The following is a 22,236-nucleotide window of genomic DNA, read 5'->3' as shown; positions in this document are numbered from 1 at the left end:
TGTTGTGGGTCTACCATATGCCCACGATCTGGCAAGAGGCACGAACTCCTCTGCATTAGCAGTGCCACCCAGAGTGCTGGGGGAACAGCAAACGGTGACTGCTCTGAGTCACGAAACATTTCCCATTGCATAAAGGCCAGTTAATTCTGCTTTGGTTTGTTCAAGCTAGGTAGTTTGGCTGATGGCAAGCATTGTTCTCAAAAGGAACCACTCAGGTTGTATTTGGAAATCCCTTCACAGTGTTGGGAATCAGCAGGATGATGGTATGTCTGCCAGGAGGAAGTAAAACCAAGGACAGAGCTTTCTTCATGGAAAAGACAGTTGCTGATTGCACTGTGCATTCCACTTTGCTCATCCCTTGGGTTGACCACCCCCCGCCCTCCCAAGAAAAAGACACCCACAGGCCTTCATTTTTGACTTGCTCCAGATTTCTCCCATGTTTCTTCTTTTCAACATCTGCACCCATCTTGTAGCATCTGAGCTCATCCTTATGTCTAATGAGCTCATCGGAGGTGAGCCATGATCATATTGAACCCCACAGAATTCTGGAGCAACATGAGACCACATGTAAGCCATGAAATCTGGGCACGATTTGCCCTGTTTTCTAGCCTCTCTCATAGAAAACACTTTCAGAGATAAGTTAAGAAAGTGAAGAAAGGAAGGAAGGAAGGGAGAGTGGGAAGAAGGAAAGGAGAAAAAGAAAGAAAAAAAAGGAGGACTGGAGATCAATACAAGAGGCAAGGGCAACTTTAGATGGGTTGAACATGAGGGATGCTGGGTACTTCTGGGTCGCTTTCCTGCTAACTCTGCCCAGTAGGGATTCTGCATATTGAATGGTGCAAACTGGTCTGCTTGAATTCTGTCTTTGGGAAAAAATGTCAGACAAATTAAGAGAAGATGGGTCACTTACACAGGCCTAGGTCCAGAGCAATGGACAATTGTCCAGAGCACTTTCCTGCTCCTCTCTGGGGCCTATGGCATAATCCCATTGTGACCCAGTGTGACTGTGGTTGATTGGTTGATGCGAGGATGTGACTTGCCGTGCGATCCCATATAGCCCACGTATTCGTGCAATAAACTTCCGCACTGAAGGTCAGCTGTGCATGAAAGATACTCCTTGTAAGCCTGCAGTTAGCAACATTTCTATTTGGATCCTGTTGGGCAATTTTCATTGTTGTTGTTAGGGCTCATCAGCATAAAAATGAAGTTGTTTTGATTTGTTACTGTCTCTCTGCTATCAGAAAACTGTTATTAGGAAAATCGCATTAATTAGCAACAGCTGAGGGGACGACCGGCTCTTTTGGAGCTGCAGCTGCAAGTCTCTTTGCAATCTGACTGTTGCCCAAATTTTAGCAATTAACAGAATAAAGAGTCTCTGAACGTATTTAATCATGTTAATTTTGTTTTCCTCTATTTGTATTACTGTTTAGGACTAGTGGTTAATCTACATTAAATACTCTAATACCGTTAGCATGCTTTAAAGCATAACCTCAGCTATCCTATTCCTCTGTGACTTACTGGTAGTGATATATTGTTTAGCTTAATGTTAATTTTTTTAGCTTTATGTAGGAAAATGAAAAATTAATTAAAATTTACCCTAAAGTTTGGCCTATTAACCAAAATATTTGATTAAACTGAAAATCTTATTCTGTAGCCATGTTGGATAAAAGAATTAGGTGGATGGATGGATGGATGGATGGAAGAAGGAAGGATAAATGGATAGAATGATTAAAAATATAACAGACAGAGACATACATACATACATATATCCATGAGGTCTGGGGTTTAAACCTTCTAACTTCTAATCCCAAGTGGTTCATTAGTATTCTTTGTAATCACCATGAAATCAGCATGACAAAGACACGGTATAATAGAAAGACCTTTGTCGTCAGGCAGATCAGGTTTGATCCTGGATCTACTTCTTCAGTGTGCGGTAGGTGAATTAGAGCCCTGAGCCTTAGTTTTCTGCCTATAAATTGGGGTTAATATCTACTTTACGGGACTCCTGCGAGCATTAATGAGCTAAGCCAATGTGGAAAGTGCCTAGCGCAAAGTAGGTGCTTGAAAAACGTTATCTTCCTTCTACTTTAAACCTCACGTTGCTATTTAACTTCTCATGTATTTATGCCTTTTTTTATCCAACTAGAGAGTTAAGTAAACCCTTCTGCAGGAGCGTCTCTCTCTTGCTCCTCTCTGCACCTACCCACAGAGCACTGCAGAGCCTCTGGGGTCCACTGAGTGTTCGTACCAGTTCAGCAGTGTTAGCCCACATGCCTTGACTATGTCAGCAGCTTTTACAGCAATAACAACTAACATCTATTGAGTGCTGACTATGCGCAGGCACTGCGTAGCAAGCATGTTACATACTTCAAGGGTTCTCAGCCCTGGCTGCTCATTAGAATCATTTGGGGAAGCTTTTAAGAAGTATTGACACACCAATTTCATCCAGAACAGGGAGATCGGAATTTCCAGAGCTGAGGCCAGAACACCGGCGAGTTTAAAAAGCTGCTCAGGTGATTCTAATGTGCAGCCAGGGTAGAGAACCACTGACATAGATTATTTTGTTTAATTCTCCCTCCTACGGGGTAGGTACTATTATTATCTCCTTTGCAGATGAAAAAAGCCAAGGCACAGATGGACCAAGTATCTTGCCCAAGTTTATATAACTCTTATGCGGGAAACCAGGATTAGGAACCCAACGAGGCTGATGCCCAACTCATGGCTTCTCCACTGGGCTCTCTCAACTCCCATGTAATGAGGAAACACCAAGGTAAAACTCCTGGGCAAAGAGAGGTAGGTAGATGTAGGTGTCCCCAGTTTTATACAGTGATTTTGAGCATCATAAAAGAAAATGTGCATAAACACAGCAAATCCTTTCTATTTTAAAAGCAGAGACCAGGTTTCTATCTTGACTTTTACATTCAGGGTCTGTGTGATCCAGTTCAAACGGTGTTACCTCTCTGAGCTTTCATTTCCCAAGAAGATTATGATGGCAACCTTGCAAGAGTATTTGGGAAGGTGCTTTGCAAACCCTACACTACTTTAAAAAATGTGAAGGGGCATTTCCCATGCTTAGCTCCTTATCCTCATTTTATAGGGAGGAAACTAGGCTCAGTTGGGTAGAGCCAGGACTCCGACATTGACCTGTCTGACCCCAGAGCCCAGCTGCAAGGGGCAAACTGTCTAATGCAACGTTTTCAGTCAGGAATCATCTTGAAAAACGCAATAGAATCTGTAGTAATTGCCAGAGAGGTGTGGAAAGGGAGACTTTTCCAGTCTGTTGAGGAGTAATGGAATAATTAGGCTTTTCTCTAAAGAGCTGTTTTAGAGATGGCCGTGGCAGTGGCAGCAGGAGAGAACTTGCTATTTTCCCCTGCCACATTCCACCCCCCCCCCCCCCTCCAAGCCGGTAACTCTGTCACTTCCTGGCTTTGTTCCAGGGGTGAAAGTGAGAATGGAAATGCAGCCCTGTTCCAAAGAGAGCTTGGCATTTCAGGGTCTCAGATGAAGATTCACATGCCGGTCCCTCAGCCTGCTCTCTCGTCTCTCCCTCACACCTAGCACAAGCCTGGCCCGTAGCAGGTGGGGTAGTGGGGGTGGGGGATGGGGAGAGATACATTGATGTCCCTTCCCACCGAGGCCATGTGCCACTTACAGCATCACAGACAATGGGCCTTGTACAACTTTGCCTTATTCAGTTTCCATCCTAGATTGCACATCTTGACTCAGCTCCGTGCCCCATTTCTTCCCTTGGGACTGTCTTCCCACCGAGGACTCTTTGGACCTGATCCTCAGCCTTTCTTCTTTAATTGGACCCTTCCTTGCCCTCCTCCACTATGAGCTGCTCCCTGAGCTGTAATTTCTGCAGCCACCCAGGGTACAAGCATCACCCGGTGTAGCCCAGGCTCCAGGTTTACCTGGTCCCATGGCAGGACTCACATCAGCGCTGACAGTGCAGCGTGGGAAAGCAGGGCACGGGTAAGATGCACCGACAGACGGCTGTTCACAAGCATCTCCCCCATTCGCACCTCTAGTTAAAGAACTATCGAGGCCCACAAGCCCGCGCTATAAAAGACAAATAATCCTCACAAGAATTCAGCCTCATTAAAGATCTGCTCATACACTGTGGCATCAAAAGCTTGGGCTGTGGAGTTAGACTGCCTAGGGTTCAAATCTCAGCTCCTCTAATTATGACATCGGGTGAGTTGTGCCTCAGTTTCCTCTCTGTAAAATGGGAGAATAGTATCTTCATTATAAGGTTGTTGGCACATATTCTAGCTATTATTATCACTGTCATTAAAAAACTAGAGCAACACCCAGCTGAATTCTCAGAGAAGGGAAGTTTCGGCAAAGGAAAGGATACAGAAAAGAAGGAAAATAAAGAAAAAAGGTCACATTTATTGAGTGCCTCCTCAGCCTCATTGCACTCCTCCCTGCCCCACCATCAGGACCCACCTCCAGGTCCCCAACATTCCTTGCTTTCTCTGGTTGAGGGACACTCTCTACACGCTGTTTCCTCTGTCCCTCCTCCGCTACCGCCTTTGGTCAGCTCACAAGTTCTGCTCTTCGGAACTTTCACACCACCCCACAGTAGGTTGGTGCCTGCCCACCTCAACCCTGTGCTCTTCCCAGGGTGGCCCCTTCCACACCATGTGTGCTGCCCATTGACCGGTCTGTTTTCCCACCACTCTGCGAGTTCCTAGGAGAGGCCGCACCCTGCTCAGCTCTGTATCTTTGGCATCCGGCATGCTGGCTGGTATGGAACAGTGGTGCCACGTGAAGGAATCAAGAAACAAATGGACTCAGCCCAGCCTCTCAGGCCTAGCAAGTCCTTGTCTGTCTTCTCAATTGAACCCAACATCTTCTCATGCACATCTTAGCCCAACAGTCTTGGAGGAAGAAGCCAGGAAGAAAATGGAGAAAGAAGAAAGAAGAGAAGGGAAGATGCAAATCGGCTCCTCTCTTTTCTCTTCCACTCCAGCTCTCTCGCCTTTGAGCTGTCTGTTTAATTTGAAATCATTTCAACCCTAAAGAAAATTTCCAAGAACAATACGAAGAACATCTTTTTTCCCTGAAGCATTTGAGAGTAAGTGGTTGACATGATATCCGATTACCTTGAGTACTTTGTTGTCTTTCCCGCAAATAAGGATATTCTGTGAAACCACAATACAACCATCAGATTTAGGAAATTAACATTAATACATCTAACCCTCAAACTTTATTCAAGGTTTGATAATTGTTCCTTTATAGCCAAAAGATCGTTTGGAATCACAGTGTTGCATATAAAGTTTATGTCTTTTTAGTCTCCTTTGATCTGGAACAGTTCCTTAGGCTTTGACTTTTATGACCTCAAAACTTTTGAAGATTACACGTCAGTAATTCTATAAAATGTCTGAGCTTGTCTGATGTTTCCCTAGGATTAGATTGAGGTTATGCGTCTTCGGTAGGAATATCACAGAAGCGATACTGCATTCTCGTTGCATCCTATCTGGTGGCACAGGATTTAAATTTAGATTTGTTCCGTTCCTGGTGTCTGCCAGACTTCTCCACTCTAAAGTGGCTGTTTCTCTTTGTAAGTTATTAAGTATTTTGAGGGCAGGTACTTTGAGATTATATAAACATCCTGTTCCTTATCAAACTTTCTGAATCATTCATTTAATTGGCACAGGTATTTATTCAAATCAAATAACCTCTAGTTCCCTTTTATTTAATGAATTGGAATCTGTTACACTTACAACTCCACGGGAGCTCAGAGCCTGTGTATCTTTGTGCTTGGTCATCCTCTTGTCTTGATGTTATATTTTAATTTTTATTTGCTCTGGTCTTGATTTTTTAAAAATTTAACACGACTATTTTGTTTTATGTTTTTCTTTGCACCACTTCATATTCTCTATGGGAACTGGCAAGGAGCAAGCAAGCAAAAGGAAAGGAGACCCCATGAGACTGAAGCTTAAGAGTTTCTGAAGCTCAAAAAATCAGCTTTAAAAATGTACAGTTTTCATCCTAAGTGCCAGAAACCGGAATTCACTTCTGGGGACGAACGGCTTCTTTTGTCTTAGAAACATCTGTATGTGATCTTCATTTTATTGTGAATGTAAAGCAATAATCATAATAATATAGCCATGTACAGAGCTTATTCTATGCTGGATACTGTTCTAAACGCTGCATCTATATGAACTCATCTGACCCTCACAGCAATCGACAGGGTAGGTGCTATTATTATCCTCATTTCACAGGGAGGCGTCCGAGGCATGGGGAGTTTAGGCCTCACGTCATGGGAAGGGGTGGAGCCAGAATTCAATCTCAGGCCACCTGACCTGTGACTCCACCTTCACCACTATAATGCTAAGCAAAGTAGTCCAGAGGACAGCTGCGTCTAGAACTTGCGGCAACCGGGACTCGTTCAGGGGCATTGTTTTGGGGGGAAGCAAACTGGCCATGAGGTTAGGCGAGGGAGCCTGATGCCCACCAAGTAAGAGAGCAGGGAACCCCCAAGGACGAGCTGGGGCTTCTGGGCCCTGAGAACCCCAAACCTGTAAGCCAGGTATGTAGATTCTCTGTGTTATAATTCCCTTCTGGCACTCCCCGAGCTTTCAACAACATCTTATTAATGTTTGTCACCTGACCTTATCTGTGATGGGGAGAATTAAGGGATGGGCTCCAAGCATGGAGCAAAGGTGGGGGAGCAGCTGCTGGAGGAACAGATCCATGGTCTGGACCCAGGTACATGGCCAGGGTGGCAAGAAACAGCCAGGAGATTTGATACATGTACGAGTTCCCTAAAGATTCCCCCAAATTCCACCTGGTCAACCTGGCAGAAGCCTGGTATTTCTGTAGTTAAGGAAGAATTAGTTTCTGGTTAATAATTTGCAAATAATACTTTCCATTTAAAAATATGGGGGGGCCACCCTCTGAGGAGTCAGACTTGGCCCTCAGAGTCCACATCTTCAGTTCTGTTTAGAGCATCCTGTTATTTCTAGCACCAGTTGATGAGGCCGTGGATCATTCCGCTACCAAACCGTGACCTAAGAGCTGGGCTCCAGGACATCTGCCAAATTTTTCCTTGGGGTAAATTCATCCTTAGCACAGCACATACCACAGCTGTGGACTAAGGAAGAAGGCAAGGTGAGTCTTCCATCTCAATGTACAAAGAAACAAGTACATAGCCATGCAATAAGTACGTTATTGCATATAGTGTCCCCATACCGAGGCATTGTCAAAGAGGCACTGAGGGTCATTGACTGGACACGTGATAGATGGTACAAAGTAAAAGCCAAGCGAGACCACTGAGAGCCAAACACAAAAGAGCGAGGGCAGAGAAATCAGATCAGGGAAGTGGGTTTACCTAGCAGCACAGCTGGTGTGAAGGAAGGTTCCTCCAACCAACGTGGACTGGAACAGTGGGGCCTGTTCAAGTACATTCTGACTCATCAGATTTCTACGTGGAGCCACAGATGTGTTTCATTTTATACACTGAGATGGATTTGCACACTGTGAGCAAGCACAAACCCGGCTGCCTGAGCCACATAAGCAAGGTAGATGTGTAAGAGCGAGGGGGAGTCCCTGGCTCCCATTCCAGGGGCTCTGTTTCTTTGCTTTTGTTGGTTTCCTGATTCCACAGCCATAAGACAAGACTCAGCCCTGTGGCTTCATCTGGGGTTGTGGCCCAGTCACCCATCATTCATCACTCCCCAATTTTTTCTGCACTCTGGAAGGCTTTCCTGGGTAGCTGGGACTGTGGTTCAGAGTCTGGGTGTAATTATCACAAAACAGCCTCTGACTTTAGAAAAAAACCCAAAAAATGGACTTTGGATCATGTAGGAGATGATAGCTAAGCAGTTCTGCACTAAAACTGCAATTAGAGCAATCCTGATGTCATCGTTAATCATGCCGATTTATGTTTTGAAAGGAAACCAAATGATGAATATAATGATTATTTCTGTTTCTGCTTCTCCCCCTCTCTTTTTCCTCAAAGATTGGCAATAGCACTAAAGTCGAATTAAACATCTGTTTGAAAAATAAGCCAGAGTGCTGGTGACAGCTGCCCTGGACTTACAAATGCACCACAGCTGTCAAACTCTAAATTAACAATGATTTTCATTTATGAATAGCATAGAACTAAGATATAATGGAGCTTTTTCTCTTCTGTTTTTCTGGCTTCCAGGGGCTGTTAAATGTGAAATCCTAGGGAAATACCCAAGGAAAAATGTAGCTAAAATCAGCCTGCAATAATTAATCATGGAAGGAGCAGGGGCCATTCTTTCTTCTTATGTGATCTCATTTCTTCCCTGGCTTTAGGTTGGGTATTCTCTGTGGCAAGCAGGCTTGCAGGGAGGCTAGTAATTCAGGGACAATTCTTTGATGAGTAACTGAAAGTGAACGGTGACGGAGCCGTGAGCATCTCTGGAGGAACGCCTTCTAGAGCACTGAGGACCCTCTGCTCATCTTTCCAGCATCATCTGCATCTTCAGTAGGCTTCAGCCCAAGCTCCTTCCAAGATGCAGTAATGAATGCCCAGGTATATGACATTGTTACACCGTGGTCATATACTGGGTGTAAAAGATCTAACCAACCCATTTTGGTGATGGGATAAAATAAGCCAACCTGTTTCACACTTACTTCATGACCCTAAAAAATAAACAAAGTAGGTGTTGAACCATTTCTTTGTCCTTTTCCATCCTTGTCCCAGAGTCATCACTGTCCTCCCTAGGGATGGGGTGAGGCTCAGGAGTGGAGCAACACATCTATTGTGTGTATTCCCTAGTTAAAAAATATATGTAGATGTGATACCATCTGGTGTTTTTTTCACTGTAGCCCAAATGTTTCCATTTTTATCCTTTGACCATTTCATGTCAAAAGCGTCCATAGAGATAAGAAAATTGTGGTATACACAGATAATGGAATATTATTCAGATATATAAAGGAAAGAAGTAACAATACATGCTACAACATGGATGAATCTCCAAAACATTATGCTAAGAGAAAAAGCCAGATGCAAACGGTCACATATTGTATGATTCCATTTATATGGAATAATGGTAAATTCATAGAGACAAGTGCATATTGGTGGTTGCCAGGGGCTGTGAGGAGAGGAGAGTGGAGAGAAACTGCTTGATGGGTACAGGGTTTTACCTTGGAGCAATGGCAATGTTTTGGAACTCGATAGAGATCATGGTTGCACAAGATTGTAAATGTACTAAATGCTACTGAATTGATGACTTTAAAATGGTTAATTTTATGTTATGTGAATTTAATCTCAAGAAAAAAAATGTCCATAGGGTCAAAGCATCATGCTTTGGTCCCACCATGACCAGGACAGGAAATATATTGGCAACTCCTGCTCCATCAGTGGGAGAGGACTGGAACTGGTCCTGGTGCACAGTTGGGCAGGGGGGGGCTGGGAGGGTGATGGGTATTTGTGCAAGCCCACCAAGTTACAGGCAGCCATCGACTGCTTGCAATGTTAGCACAGTCCATAGAGCAGGGCTTCAGCGTTCCACCTGAGCTTCAGTTCACTGCTGTGCCTGAAGTGCCTCTGCAGCCCATCCTTCCTGTTTAAATCTTGCCAGTTTCCTCCACTGGGGGCTGGACCGTGCACCTGGGACTCCAGCTGCTGAATGAAACTCTGCTGCCATTGGACTGCTCCCCTGGAACCGTGCCACCACCAGCCTCCTGGGAACCCCTGGCATCTGGGTTCCACCTGTTGCATCGTAGGTCTTAGGGTATCTAAGTCTTCCAGAACCAAGCACGTGTTGCCCTTTTAGCCATGGCCTCAGTCTTTGCAACTGCTCTCCCAAGAACCAGTTGCTTCAGCTGGTTCGGGACTTCTCTGCCCGTTTTCTGTTGACTCCTCGCTTCCTCCCCAGTTAGCATTGCTGAGGTCCTAGACGGTCTCACGGGAAGGCCACCCTGACTTACAACAAAGGAGCCTGTGGTTCTTCTCAATACCTAATGCCAGAAAAACTGTGGAGTAAGCTTCACCCCAGCCACATCAGATTCTCCTCACCCTGCCAACTCCTAAATCACACACAGAGTCATCTCATGTGGGTTTTCTATGTTATTTCCTTCCAAGATAAAAAGATTTGGTGAGCTCTATGAAGTTACAAAGCATTATGAGTGCTGGCTAATTCCTCCTTAATAGCCATCCTCTCTTTCCACAAACAAGACTTTCTCTTGCCAGGTCCCTGGGTTTGTTTTCCATTTTCTAAATGACAATTAGTTTCCTCACTGGGGGAACAACATCTCCCCCCACAGGCCTCCTCCACCCATGGTTTACAAGAGTGGCTCTGCCCTCACACACCTCACAGACCAACTGAGGCAGAAGGCAGGGGGTGTGGGTGGTCGAGCTCAGCCAGTGTAACTTAGCATTTAGTTAACAACAAAGGCTTTGGAGTCCTGCGGAAGTGGGTTTAAGTCCCAACTCCATTATTTAACTTCTTTATGACCCTGAATATAAACTCTCTAAACCTCAGTTTTCTCGTCAACAAAATGGGCACAATATAGAGAAGACCCTATAGGCTCTCATGAGAGTTAAGTAAGATAAGGCATGCAATGCACCTAGCACAGTGCTTGACAATGAATGTAAGCTACTTACACTGTTATTCATACTGCTCGATGCATTGGCACCTCTATATACCTCTTTACATCCTCTCATCCCAACTCAGACTCCAGCCACTGTTGCAGTGACCAGCTCTGCCCCACTGTAACTGGATGATGCACATCTTGTCTGCGTGGTGTACCTCTTGCTTCCTGTCCCAGAGCTTCTCTGATGCTGCAGTATGTGTTCAGGAAAACACTCTTGTGTGTGCAACCCAGAAGTGCAGGGGAGTTAACGCTTGTGTGGCCAACCTTGGTCAATGGAGGATGGAAGACAATGGATAATGGTTTCCCCCTTCATCCCTGGGCCCACTGTTCTGAGACACATGTCATAAAGCTTTTCAAAATGTCCCAGAGGGATCAGGAATTGGTTGCCTACAGTGATGGCCAAGTTAGTAACACTTGACCAAATCATACCCCCTCCCACCTCCTGCTCCTTGGATCACTTCTGAAATAAATTATCTGCATACAAGCCTCTGTCTTAGATGGGCTTTTAGGAGTACCTGGGACAGGAATCAGTAGTTACTGAGTCCTAGCACTGCGGGCATTAGAGCAGGGGTCAGTAAACACTTTTTCTATAAAGTGCCAGAGAAGAAATATTTTAGGCTTTGTAGGCCATGCTGTCTCTCTTGCAACTTCTCAATTCTGTTGCTGTAGCATGAAAGCAGCCCTAAGTAACACATGAATGACTAAATGTGGCTGTGTTCCAATAAAACTTTATTTACAAAAACAGCTAGTGGGCCAGATTTGGTCTGCAGGCCCCTGCCAACCTCTGCATCAGGGCTACAAAGAGGAGTAAAATTGATCCCCTCCTCCATCAAGCTCACAGTCTCATGTGGGGAGAAGAAGCACCTAGAAATGAGGCTGTAAAGGTGGTTTGAACAAGTCACAAAGGGCCTCGGATGCTATGCTTTGTTCTTTGGTGATGGGGAACACTGAACAAGATCTCAGATCTTATAGTACACTTTGTAATACACCTATCAGGGTCTGGGGCAGCTTCAAACACATTAATATTTACACTAAAAGACTATAACTAACTTCAAGTCAGTTCAGGGCAGGTTTGGGCCCTAAAGCAGTTAAGAAAATCTTTTGGATTTTAGAGCTTTTTGGACTTCAGAATTGCAGATGCCAGGCTGTGGACCTGATTTGTTTTGTTTGTGTTGTGCCCCTAGACTGTGACCTCTTCAAAGACAGCCTCTGCGCCCTTGGTGCCCACACACAGGAGGTGCTCAATGTTACCACGACAGTGAGCAGACAAGAATGGCCGGATAACAGTGTTCGTGGAGGGATGCAGTGGAAGTAGAGGCTGGTCAGGGACTCTGGTAAAGGATGCTGGGAGGCTTAAACTATCTGATTTAGATTAGGGACTTTATCTTGAAGGTGAGGGAAGGCCCCGTTCAAGTTTGGTAGGTAAGTGTGGGGTTCAGCTGTATATGGAGATAGCAAGTCTTATCCCAGTGTGAGGAAGGAGCGGAGGGTAAGGAACGAGGGTGAGCAATTAGGATGTTCTTGCAATAGTGAGGCAAGAAGTGTCTATGACTAAGGCGGTGAACGGGAAGCAAGTGATAGACAGAAGAGACAAGGCTGGCAACTAATGAGATTGGGGGAGAGGGAGAAGTTGGAGTTGAACCTGACCCAGTGGCACCAATTTGAGATGGTGAGAGTGCAGTATTAAGATCACAGACTCTGGAGTTCAGATGCTTCTGTTTGAATGCCAGCTCTGTCAATTACCCTGTGATCTTGGGCAAGTTACCTAACTTCTCTGTGCCTCAGCATCCTCTTTAGTATCTACTTCATAGGTTGCTGTGAGAATTAAATAAGTATTTGTAATGCACGTAGAACAGGGATTGGCTCTTGGTTGTTTTTACTGCCTGTAACCAACCATTGTTTCATAAGGTTGAAATCCCCAAACGGTTCACCACGTGACTATCTCCTCAGGAGTAGGAGGACACGCATCTCAGATCCTCCCAGCAAAAGGACATGGGTGTCAGAAATCTAGTCATCAAAGTAAGTAATAAAGGTAATAAATGTATGGAAAGAGAGGATGGCATCAGGGGACAAAATTTTTGTCCGACTTAAGGGGACAGGACTTCCTTCTAGTGGGGTCTGTAAACATCTATTCTATTCACGGGGGCTTTTTCTTCAATCAGTTGCTCCTCTGCTGTAACGGGCTGCAGCATGCTTGCGGCACTGCAGCATGCCGGGAAAACCTGAAGTGCTGGGTCATTCATTTGCAGGGAGAAAGCTATGAGGAGGGCTGCCTGGAAAGCCTGTAATTTAGCAATGTTCAAATCTTTGCCTCCAAATGGAAAATGGAAATGGCATCAGGTTTGTGCCAAAAGAAAAGTCGTAATTGCTATGTGCTTCCCTTGTCTACCCTCCTGGGCAAAGGATCACAACCAGCCAAGCGGGCTTTAGAGCTGTCGTCTATAGACATTTAGGAGGCTTTGCAGCTTATCCTACTGGGCTGCCTTCTCCCAGGAATATTACCCAAACACCACAACACAAATGCTCGTTTTTGAAAGTGAGGCCTCTACAGCAAAGCTGGCATCTCCCCTGTCATCTGTCCTGAACTTTGCTGCCAGACTGAAGTGTCCTTACTAATTATATATATATTTTTAAGGAAGATTAGCCCTGAGCTAACTACCACCAATCCTCCTCTTTTCACTGAGGAAGACTGGCCCTGAGCTAACATCCATGCCCATCTTCCTCTACTTTATATGTGGGACGCCTACCACAGCATGGCTTTTGCCAAGCGGTGCCATGTCCGCACCCGGGATCCGAACCGGCGAACCTGTGCCGCCGAGAAGTGGAACATGAGAACTTAACTGCTGTGCCACTGGGCTGGCCCCTCCTTACTAATTTTTTAACAAACCTTCCTCCCAGCATGTCAGTCCACTGTTTAATAACCACTAATGGCTCCCTTGTTCCTCTTGAATCGAGTTCAATCTCTTTATCTTGACATTGGAGGACCTCCACGATTCGGCAATGGATTTTGGCCCCCCCAAGACGCTCTAATCTCTCCAAGTCTGTCTGTTTACTGTCTCCTGGGTCTGCCACATTTACTCTCACCTCCAAGCTCTCACTTCAGTTTCCACTCACTCCACTCCCTTCACCTAGAATAATCTCTTCCCTTCTGTCCATTTCTCCAAACTCTTCTACAGCCTTCAAGCCATAAACCAACCTCTCCAAGAAGCTCTGGCGCTTGCACTACGCCATTCTTCACCCATCTCCTTTCTGACTAACCATGTTTAATTTGTCCCCAGTTCATGTCTGTTGTGGGTTTGCTAACTTTGGCATACACATTTTTATTGACACCAAAACTGGACTGAAAGTGTCTTGAAAATCAGGACCGCTGGTTATAGCTTGACTCTCAGTGCTGGTACCCTCTGGGCACATGGGAGGTTGGTTTTCCAAACACCACCTTCCACATGAGGAAGAAGGAAGCTTTCTCAGTTGGATAAAGGGTCTTTCTCAACTTGATTAAAGGCATCAGTTGGAAACTTGTACTGCATGTTATACTTAAAAGTGAAATATAATAGTCTTCCCATTAAAATCAGGAATAAGCAAGAATACCACTATTTAATATTCCGCTAGAGGTGCTAGATAAACTAACATAGGAAAAAGGACTTAAAATTATGCTTATTAATTATTTCCCATAAGAATGAAAGAAGAAGCCATTACAACTGTCAAGAGAGTTCGGCAGTGTCCAGATTCAAACTCAATGTACAAGAGACAATAGGTTTCCTAAACACAAGCAATCAATGATTATAAAATATAATAGGAAAAAAGAGCCCATTCACAAAAGCAACAGAACTATAAATAACATGGGGAAAAAAGCCTCATAAGAATGTGCAATCTACATGAAGAAAAATTACATTACTTTACTGAAGGACACAAAAGAGCTGAATAAATAGGGGACATTCCATATTTCTGACCTGGAAAACATACTGTAGGGATGCTGATGTTTCCCACATTAAACTATTAATTCAGTGCAACACCATTCAAAATGGAAATATAAGTTTTTATTGAACACAACAAACTTATTCTACAATTCATCTGCAATTATGAATCTGCTTGAATGGCCATGAACATTTTGAACCAGAAGATTAATGGGCAATGACTTGCTATGAAAACATAAATAAAATTATGCTATAAAATGGTGTGGGTTTCAAGCAGGAATAGATAAAAAGATCAACAGAACAGAATGGACCTGTATAAAAATTTTATATCTGATAAAGTAGCGTTTCAAACCATTGGGGAAAGAATAAACTACGTGATAAATGGATGTGGGACAACTAGCCATTTTGAGAAAAATAGGTAGATTTTGATTCTCTATCTGTGCTGGAAATCTTTGGTTTGTTCTTCTAGATACCTTCTCCGTCTTTCTGCACCCTGGTCTTTGCCACAGAGGAGAATCTGTGTGGACTCTATCAAGGGGCTCCGTTGTCTTCACAGTTGGAGCCAGGCCAAAGGGGAGAACTGACAGGGATCAGAGGGAAGGACAGGGTGGGGTCCTGGTGGGGACACCTCAGGCTAGTTGCTTCTCTTAACTGAAGAGCTCAGCTCCTGTGAGGCAGTGGTCTTCTCCATCCTCTCTGTTCCCTCCTCTTGCCCCTTCAGGCCTGGGTGATGAAGGTTCCTCCCAGTGTTTTGGCCACACTGTTGCAAATAAACCCCTGATTTAACTTGCCCTTTGGCACCTCATTTTGAGCACTTCATCTATTTTCTTTTGAGGCTTACTGACGCCATATCGTTCACAAATTAAATTCCAGGAAGATTAAAGATCTAAATTTATTTTTAAATCTATAAAAATATTTAAAATATGGGAATATATTTATAACCTTGGATGTAGGAAAATTATTCTTAAACAAGACACAAAAAATCAAAATTCATAAGGGAAAGGATGGATACATTGATTAAATCAAAAATTCAAACTTCCGGATGATTAGACACCCATAAGCAAAGTTAAAAGATGGAGAGAAATATTTGAAATGTATAACAATCTGTTATTATCTGGACTATTTACAGGTAAATTTTAAGTATAAATATGTTTTAAATACATAAAATTGTACATTTTATGTATTTACATATATTTATGTAAAATCTATTTTGTACATAAATATATTTTGTATAATTACATATTTAAATGTTTAAAAATCAATTTTAAAAAGACACATTATTAGAAAAATGGACAACAATATGACTGGGGCATTCACAGAAGAGGAAATCAAAAAAGAATAAATACATGAAAAGATTCTTAATATTACTAGTAATCAGGAAAATGCAAATTAATGTAAGATACTGTTTTTATCAGATTGGCATAATTTTAAAGATTGATAACATTGAGTTGTTGAGCAAGTAAAGACATAAGCTCTTTTATTCACAGTCAGGGAGCGTGTTTAAGTTGGCAAGCTTTTTGGAGGAAAATCTGGAAGTGTCTATTAAAATTATAAATGTGCATCCCTTATGATCCCACTTCTTGGCATCTACTGTGGATAAAGACTTGCATATTTGCTCAAAGACACAAGTATAAGGATGTTCATCGCAGCATTATGTGTAACAGTAAAAAACTGGAAACTCTCTAAATGTCCATCTACCGTGGAATAATTAACATAGTCACGCTACAGATTATGTGCAACAGTTTTAAAAAAGAGGTGAACCTACATGCACTGACCTGGAAATATATCTAAGACGTTTTATTTAGTGAAAACTTAGTCAGGTTCAGGACACTATGTAGACTATGATACCATTTGTGTAAATTTAAATTCCCACAAAAATGAAACAACGTTCTTTTATGTTGACTTAATATGCACACAAATGCACGGATGAAAGTCTAAAGAACAGACACCAAATTGATACTATTGCTACCTTTGGGTAGGGGACTCTGGGATTTATTGGGAGAGATGTTAGAGATTTTTCGCTTTTCCTATATTCTGTATTTTTCTGTATTTCACTATTTTCTGTCTTGTTTGAAATTTTACAATGTGAAAGTATTTATGTCTTACCCATAAAACTATTATTTCTTTAATGAATAGTTGTAGCTTATATTTAATTCCTTCAGAAAAAAATACATAAAAGAAAGGAAGAACATGGGCGTTAGAGTGAAATAAATGTGTGATTTCAGGAAATGTGTCTAATTCTCTGGGCCTGTCTCCTCCACTGTAAAATGGAGGTCGTTTGTTGTGAAGACTGAATTAGATAAAGCCTGCTAGCCGAGCAGCTGAGTTCCTGGTACACAGAAAGTATCGGCTGACCTTTTTTCTCCCCTCTATTTGGCCTGGGAGAACCTCCAGGGCCAAGAACGCCTCTCAGCTGCCCATAGATCCTGAGCGCCTGCACAAGTAGAAGCTCAGTTACATTTGTTGAAAGAATGAGTGAATGGACAAGCCACGTTTGTTTATTGTTAGTGGATAAACATATGTACACATATGTTTATCATTGTTAGTGGGTAAACAAGAGATGACTTTCTGGCTTTCGCCAAGACGATCAAATGCTTCTGGCTTATGAGAACAATAAATCAAAAAAAAACAGAGATCTGGGTCAGAAAGGGAAGGGTTTTTAGAGCAGGAAGACTCAACGCATACGTCTATGTTTTCCAACTGTCTTCGTTGGAGCCCCAGGCTCTGCAGAGTGATTGGGCTGCCATGCGGAGGGGTGCAAGTCTGGAAAAGCCAAGCTGAGAACCCAGACTCCAGGCTGAGAGCCTGAAAATACTGATGGAGAATGGCCAGGCCATATTTGACAATGACAATAGAACTCTGACCCCCAGCCTCTGCAGCAACCGGCCTGGGAAGCCAAACCACAACCTCGACAGCCATCAGCCTGGAAGGTTTAGGACTTGTCGATAACTATCAGCTTCTCTAATTTTTGTCCCCACTGCCTCCCCTACTGCCAACTCAGGACCAACAAAAGAAAGCCAAATATGCTCTCCAAAACAATCACAGAAGATGTTCCATTTCCAGTGAGCCCCCCTGCAGCTTCCCCATGCCAATAACCTCCAAGCAGAACGTACCTGCAGCCTTCCCTTTTCCTCTCTGTAAAGCTTCCCCACTCCTTGGCCTGCCTTTGAGTCTCTGCCAAATGCTAGTGATGGCAGCTGACTCCCTTGCTACAGAGCAAGCTCTAAATAGCCTCTGTTTGTTCTCATTTCCGTGGTCCTCGTTTATTCCCACAAGGCCTTCTCCTGCATTTCAAGTAAATACTAGATACATGTTATATATTGGGGTTTATACACAAGGTTTCATTAAAAAAATTTCTACTGCTAACAAAGTTTTTTTAATCACCCTTGTACATTAATGTCAAGAGCCAAACTTCTCAAAGAATCTGTGAAAGGATGCTCAGCTTGCATTAAACCAAGAAGGAAATAAATGATGCCCAGACAGATGGCAGCAAAAGGAGGCCAGGCAAAGACATGGCTGGGTCTGAACAATGGAAAGAGGCTTCCAGAGATTTCTGTGGGCATTTTTCCAAAAGCCAGGCACAGCTGAGCCCAGAAACGGTGGCAACTGGAGTGCTTAGCTGGGGGTGGGCTATCAGCCTCTCCTTAGGGGTGAGCTGGACTCAACCACAATTGTAAGTCTGTTGAAATGTCTACCTGCTGGAGATGCAGACAAATGCACCAAATACATAAATAAGGCCTTGGGTGATTTAAAGAAGAAGATGGTTCGGAAGTTCCCAGCCCCTACCTCCATGGGAAAATGGCTTCTTGGATGCTGGCATTGGAGCCCTGCCCATCCACTCATGACTATTTGCCTATCTGAAATCCCAAAATTCCCAGCATCACTCTATACAGACTTTAAATCTATTTAAAAGAGGGTATGGCTGTGTTTCCCAAATTGGTGAATGTTAATAGATGTCTCAGCAAAAAAGGAGCTTTGCAGGGGCTGGCCTGGTGGCACAGTGGTTAAGTCCGCACGTTCTGCTGTGGTGGCAGGGGGTTTGCCAGTTTGAATCCCGGGTGTGAACCCATGCACCGCTTGTCAAGCCATGCTGTGGCAAGTGTCCCACATATAGTACAGGAAGATGGGTACGGATGTTAGCTCAGGGCCAGTCTTCCTCAGCAAAAAGAGGAGGATTAGTGGCAGATGTTAACTCAGGGTTAATCTTCCTCAAAGAAAAAAACAAAAAGGAGCTTTGCAGTCAAACAAGTTTGGGAAATGCAGGGTCAAACCAAGAGAAACAGATTTCATTTCAGCAGGACTTTGCAAAACCTTCAATATGCTAAGATATCTTGTGAATCTGCAAGAAGGGGATACAGCATTTTCCAAACTTATTTAACCGTAGAAATTTATTTCCTGCCCACGTGTTTACATCTCCCTGAACACCATTCTATGGCAAACAATTTCAGAGACAGAGGTTTGAGATACTGCTACCTTTCAGCGGAAAACTGTCAGCTGGTTAACACCTCTTATCATCTATTATAACTCACCAAAGGGAGGGTCAGGAGGCCAGCTAGCAAGTGGCACAAGCAGGCAATTTTGATGGAGAAGGAAGAAGATGAGATCATAAAGCAGAGCGGGAGGCTCATGGAGGTTACAGTTGGGTCTCAGGTCAGCTTAGCACAATTTAAGGAAACCAGGTGTTAAATTCCAGATGGAGGAAGGCAAGGATTATCCCCACCTGGTTTGTAATTTTTCTTAATCGGCCCTCATAGCATTATGTCTAGGAAGATAGAGGGTAGGAGAATCCCTGTATTAGGTAAAAATAGAGATTCAGGTGAATGATTCTTTTCATAGCACTTCACCCATGATGGCCCATAGTCCTGTTTTAGAGTCGAGATAATGAGGGCAGAGAGATAATGCAACTTGTCTGATGCCCCAGGAAAGCCACTTTTCTTTCTGCAACCGCCCCGTGAAGTCTTCGATAGACCACTGGGAAAGAGCGCAGCGTTGCAAGGATTCCAGGTTCACTTACTTGAGAATCACACAGCCCATTCCTGCTGGCGGCGCTACCCAGAACACTTGGATCCGCGTCCTCCTCCGGGGCGTGCTTTCAGTGACCGCAACGGGGCAGTTACTCATAAACTGGGTTTCTTCTTCATCTATGATCTACGGAAAATAAACACATTAAGATGCAATGTCACTTTGGGAAGTCTCAAGTTTCTGAGTTGACACTTCCTTAATTTTATTTTTAAACTTGTCACTTTGTGTTAGCAGCTCTATATCCCCAGACAGCAGAATAGTGCCTGGCATAGAGTCCCTGTCAATGCTCGTTGAATTAACATAAGGGTAAGGATTTGGCATTTGTTCTCTGCTCTCTGGGACCAGGATCTTGTGTCAGCACTTTGAGGAACAGGCCACTAGGTGATGATCTCGCTCACTTCCCTAACAAACCTGTGTCCCACTTTAGGGAAGGAGGGGGATGGCGGAGGGACAATCAAAAGCAAACACTCTCTCTGTAGCTAAACTTGGTGAGTCGGCTACAATTTTATAACTTGAAATTCAAATGTTAAAAGAAAACGCCCCTTTGGAGGAAGCATACCAAAGTGCATGAAGTCTCTCAGCTTCATAGCACTGTTTACTTGTGTGGTCTCTACTTTCTTAGTTAGTGCATTGTATGGGTGTCCTCCCAGGGCAATCACCAAGGTTTCCTATAACACTGGAAAAAAGCCAGCAGCCACTCCCATTCCCCAGGACTGTTTCAGCACTTCTCCTGCTTGCTTTGGATCTGCGGCCAGTACTTGCCTGTCGCTCTAGTAGAATCATAGACTATTAGACCTGGAAGGATCTTTTGGGGGAAATTATCTAAATCCAATTGGTCTTAAGTGCCAACTCCAATTGATTGGTAGCAGCTATGTCACGAGTAGTGTTAATAACATTAATAGATAACATTTATTGAGTGTTTCATACTTGCTAGACACTAGGTGATGTGCTTTATCTGAATTACTCATTTAATCTTCAAACATAACTTAATGAGTTCATGATATCCATATTGTATTTACGTTACATTTAAAAATTCCTCTACTTTTTAGGAGGATTATGTTTTGTTTATCTCTACATTCTTTATCCTTCTCCCATTTCTCTCCTCTATTTAGCCCTGCTCCTAAGTATTTAATATACGTCCTTCTGAGCATATACATATATATATATATAATTCACTTGAAGTTATATAGAATTGTTTTGTATTTTAATATTTCTTTCACTTAACCTTATGCTTTTAAGATATGTCAGTGTTACTATGTGAAATATATGTGAAAGCAATTCATTGCTTCTGACGCTGCCTAGTTCCATTGCACGCAAAGACCACATTTTATGTATCCATTCTCCCAGTGAGGAGCACTTAGCTGAATTCCAGCTTTTTGCCTCCACAAACATTGCTGCAATGGAGATCCTCATGCTGCTCTAGTTGTGAACCCACAGAAGAGTTTCTCAGCAACATAAACAATGTAGTGGAATTGCTGGGTTGTTGGGTTGCGGATATAATCATATTAATTTCACTAGGTATTGCCGGATTGTTTTGCAGAATGGCCATTCCTATTTTTATTCTACCAGCTCTGCACAAATGTTCCCATTTCCCCGTATCTTTACCAGTACTTGTGATTACTGGACTTTCTAATTGTTTCCAATCTGATGGATGTAAAGTAGTGTCTTGTTTTAATTTAATACTAGCAAATTTGAGCAACTCTTCATGTATTTATCAGGTTTCTCCTTCTGTGAAGTGCCTACTTAGACTCTTTGACAGTGGATTTTCTTGTCCTTTTATTATTGATTTGCAGGAATTTCTAGATATAAATCCCTCATCATTTACAATATCTTTGTTACCCAGAGGTTCATCTTATCTCTGGAATTCTTCATTTAACAGAAATAACTTTCATCCAGTCAAATTCATCAGTCTCTCTCCTACGGCTTGCACTTTTGTGGTCTTGCCTAAAAAACTGAGATCCCAAAGTTATTCTCCAATATTTTTTCCCATTGCCTTTATAATTTTACCTTTCACATTTAGGTCTTCAATCCATTTCGAGTTTATTGTTTAATATGATGAAGTAGAGCTCCAACTCTATTTTCTCCATGCTATGAGCTACTTTTTAAAAAAAAAATAATAAACAAGTTTTTAAGAGAACTTTTAGGTTCACAGCAAAATTCAGCAGAAAATACAGAGAGTTCCCATATGCTCCCTGTCCCACACATGAACAACCTTCCCCATTGTCAACATTTGGCACCAGAGTGGTACATTTGTTAAAATTGATGAACCTACACTGACACATCATTATCACCCAAAGTCCACAGTTTACATTAGGGTTCATTCTAGGTGTTGTATATTCTATGGGTTTGGACAAATGTATAATGACATGTATCCTCCATTGTAGTATTGTAGTATTGTACTGAATAGTTTCACTGCCTTAAAAATCCTCTGTATTCTGCCTATTCATCCTTTCCTCTCTCCAACTCCTGGCAACCATTATTCTTTTGTTATAATCATTTATTAGTTCTAGGAGGTTTTTCGTTGATTCTTTCAGATTTTCCTATGTAGACAATCATGTCATCTGTGAACAAAGACAGTTTTATTTCTTCCTTCCCAATCTGTATACCATTTATTTCCTTTTCTTGTCTTATTGCATTGGTTAGGATTTCCAGTATGATGTTGAAAAGCAGTGATGAGATGGGACATCCTTGCCTTGTTCTTTATCTTAGCAGCAAA

The 22,236-nt window shown here is 42.9% G+C and overlaps 1 protein-coding gene and 1 long non-coding RNA gene across 2 annotated transcripts in view; one reads left to right on the top strand and one right to left on the bottom strand.

The window, feature by feature from the left end:
* Positions 1-22,236, bottom strand: part of SPON1 (spondin 1) — a 245,450-nt gene that overhangs the window by 155,396 nt on the left and 67,818 nt on the right. Inside the window, exon 3 of the mRNA XM_023646077.2 lies at positions 19,513-19,646. Within this exon, the coding sequence (XP_023501845.2) occupies positions 19,513-19,646 (134 nt within the window). The remainder of the gene's footprint in view (positions 1-19,512; positions 19,647-22,236) is intronic.
* LOC138925219 (uncharacterized) lies at positions 6,369-16,631 on the top strand. Its single transcript, XR_011441139.1, has 5 exons — positions 6,369-6,544; positions 6,981-7,125; positions 11,769-11,918; positions 12,493-12,603; positions 14,968-16,631. It is a non-coding gene; the product is annotated as an uncharacterized lncRNA (long non-coding RNA).

Source organism: Equus caballus, chromosome 7 (assembly GCF_041296265.1).
Source record: "Equus caballus isolate H_3958 breed thoroughbred chromosome 7, TB-T2T, whole genome shotgun sequence".
Classification (NCBI taxonomy): Eukaryota; Metazoa; Chordata; class Mammalia; order Perissodactyla; family Equidae; genus Equus; species Equus caballus.
Note: the sequence above shows the minus strand (reverse complement) of the source record. Positions and strands in the feature narration are given on the sequence as shown.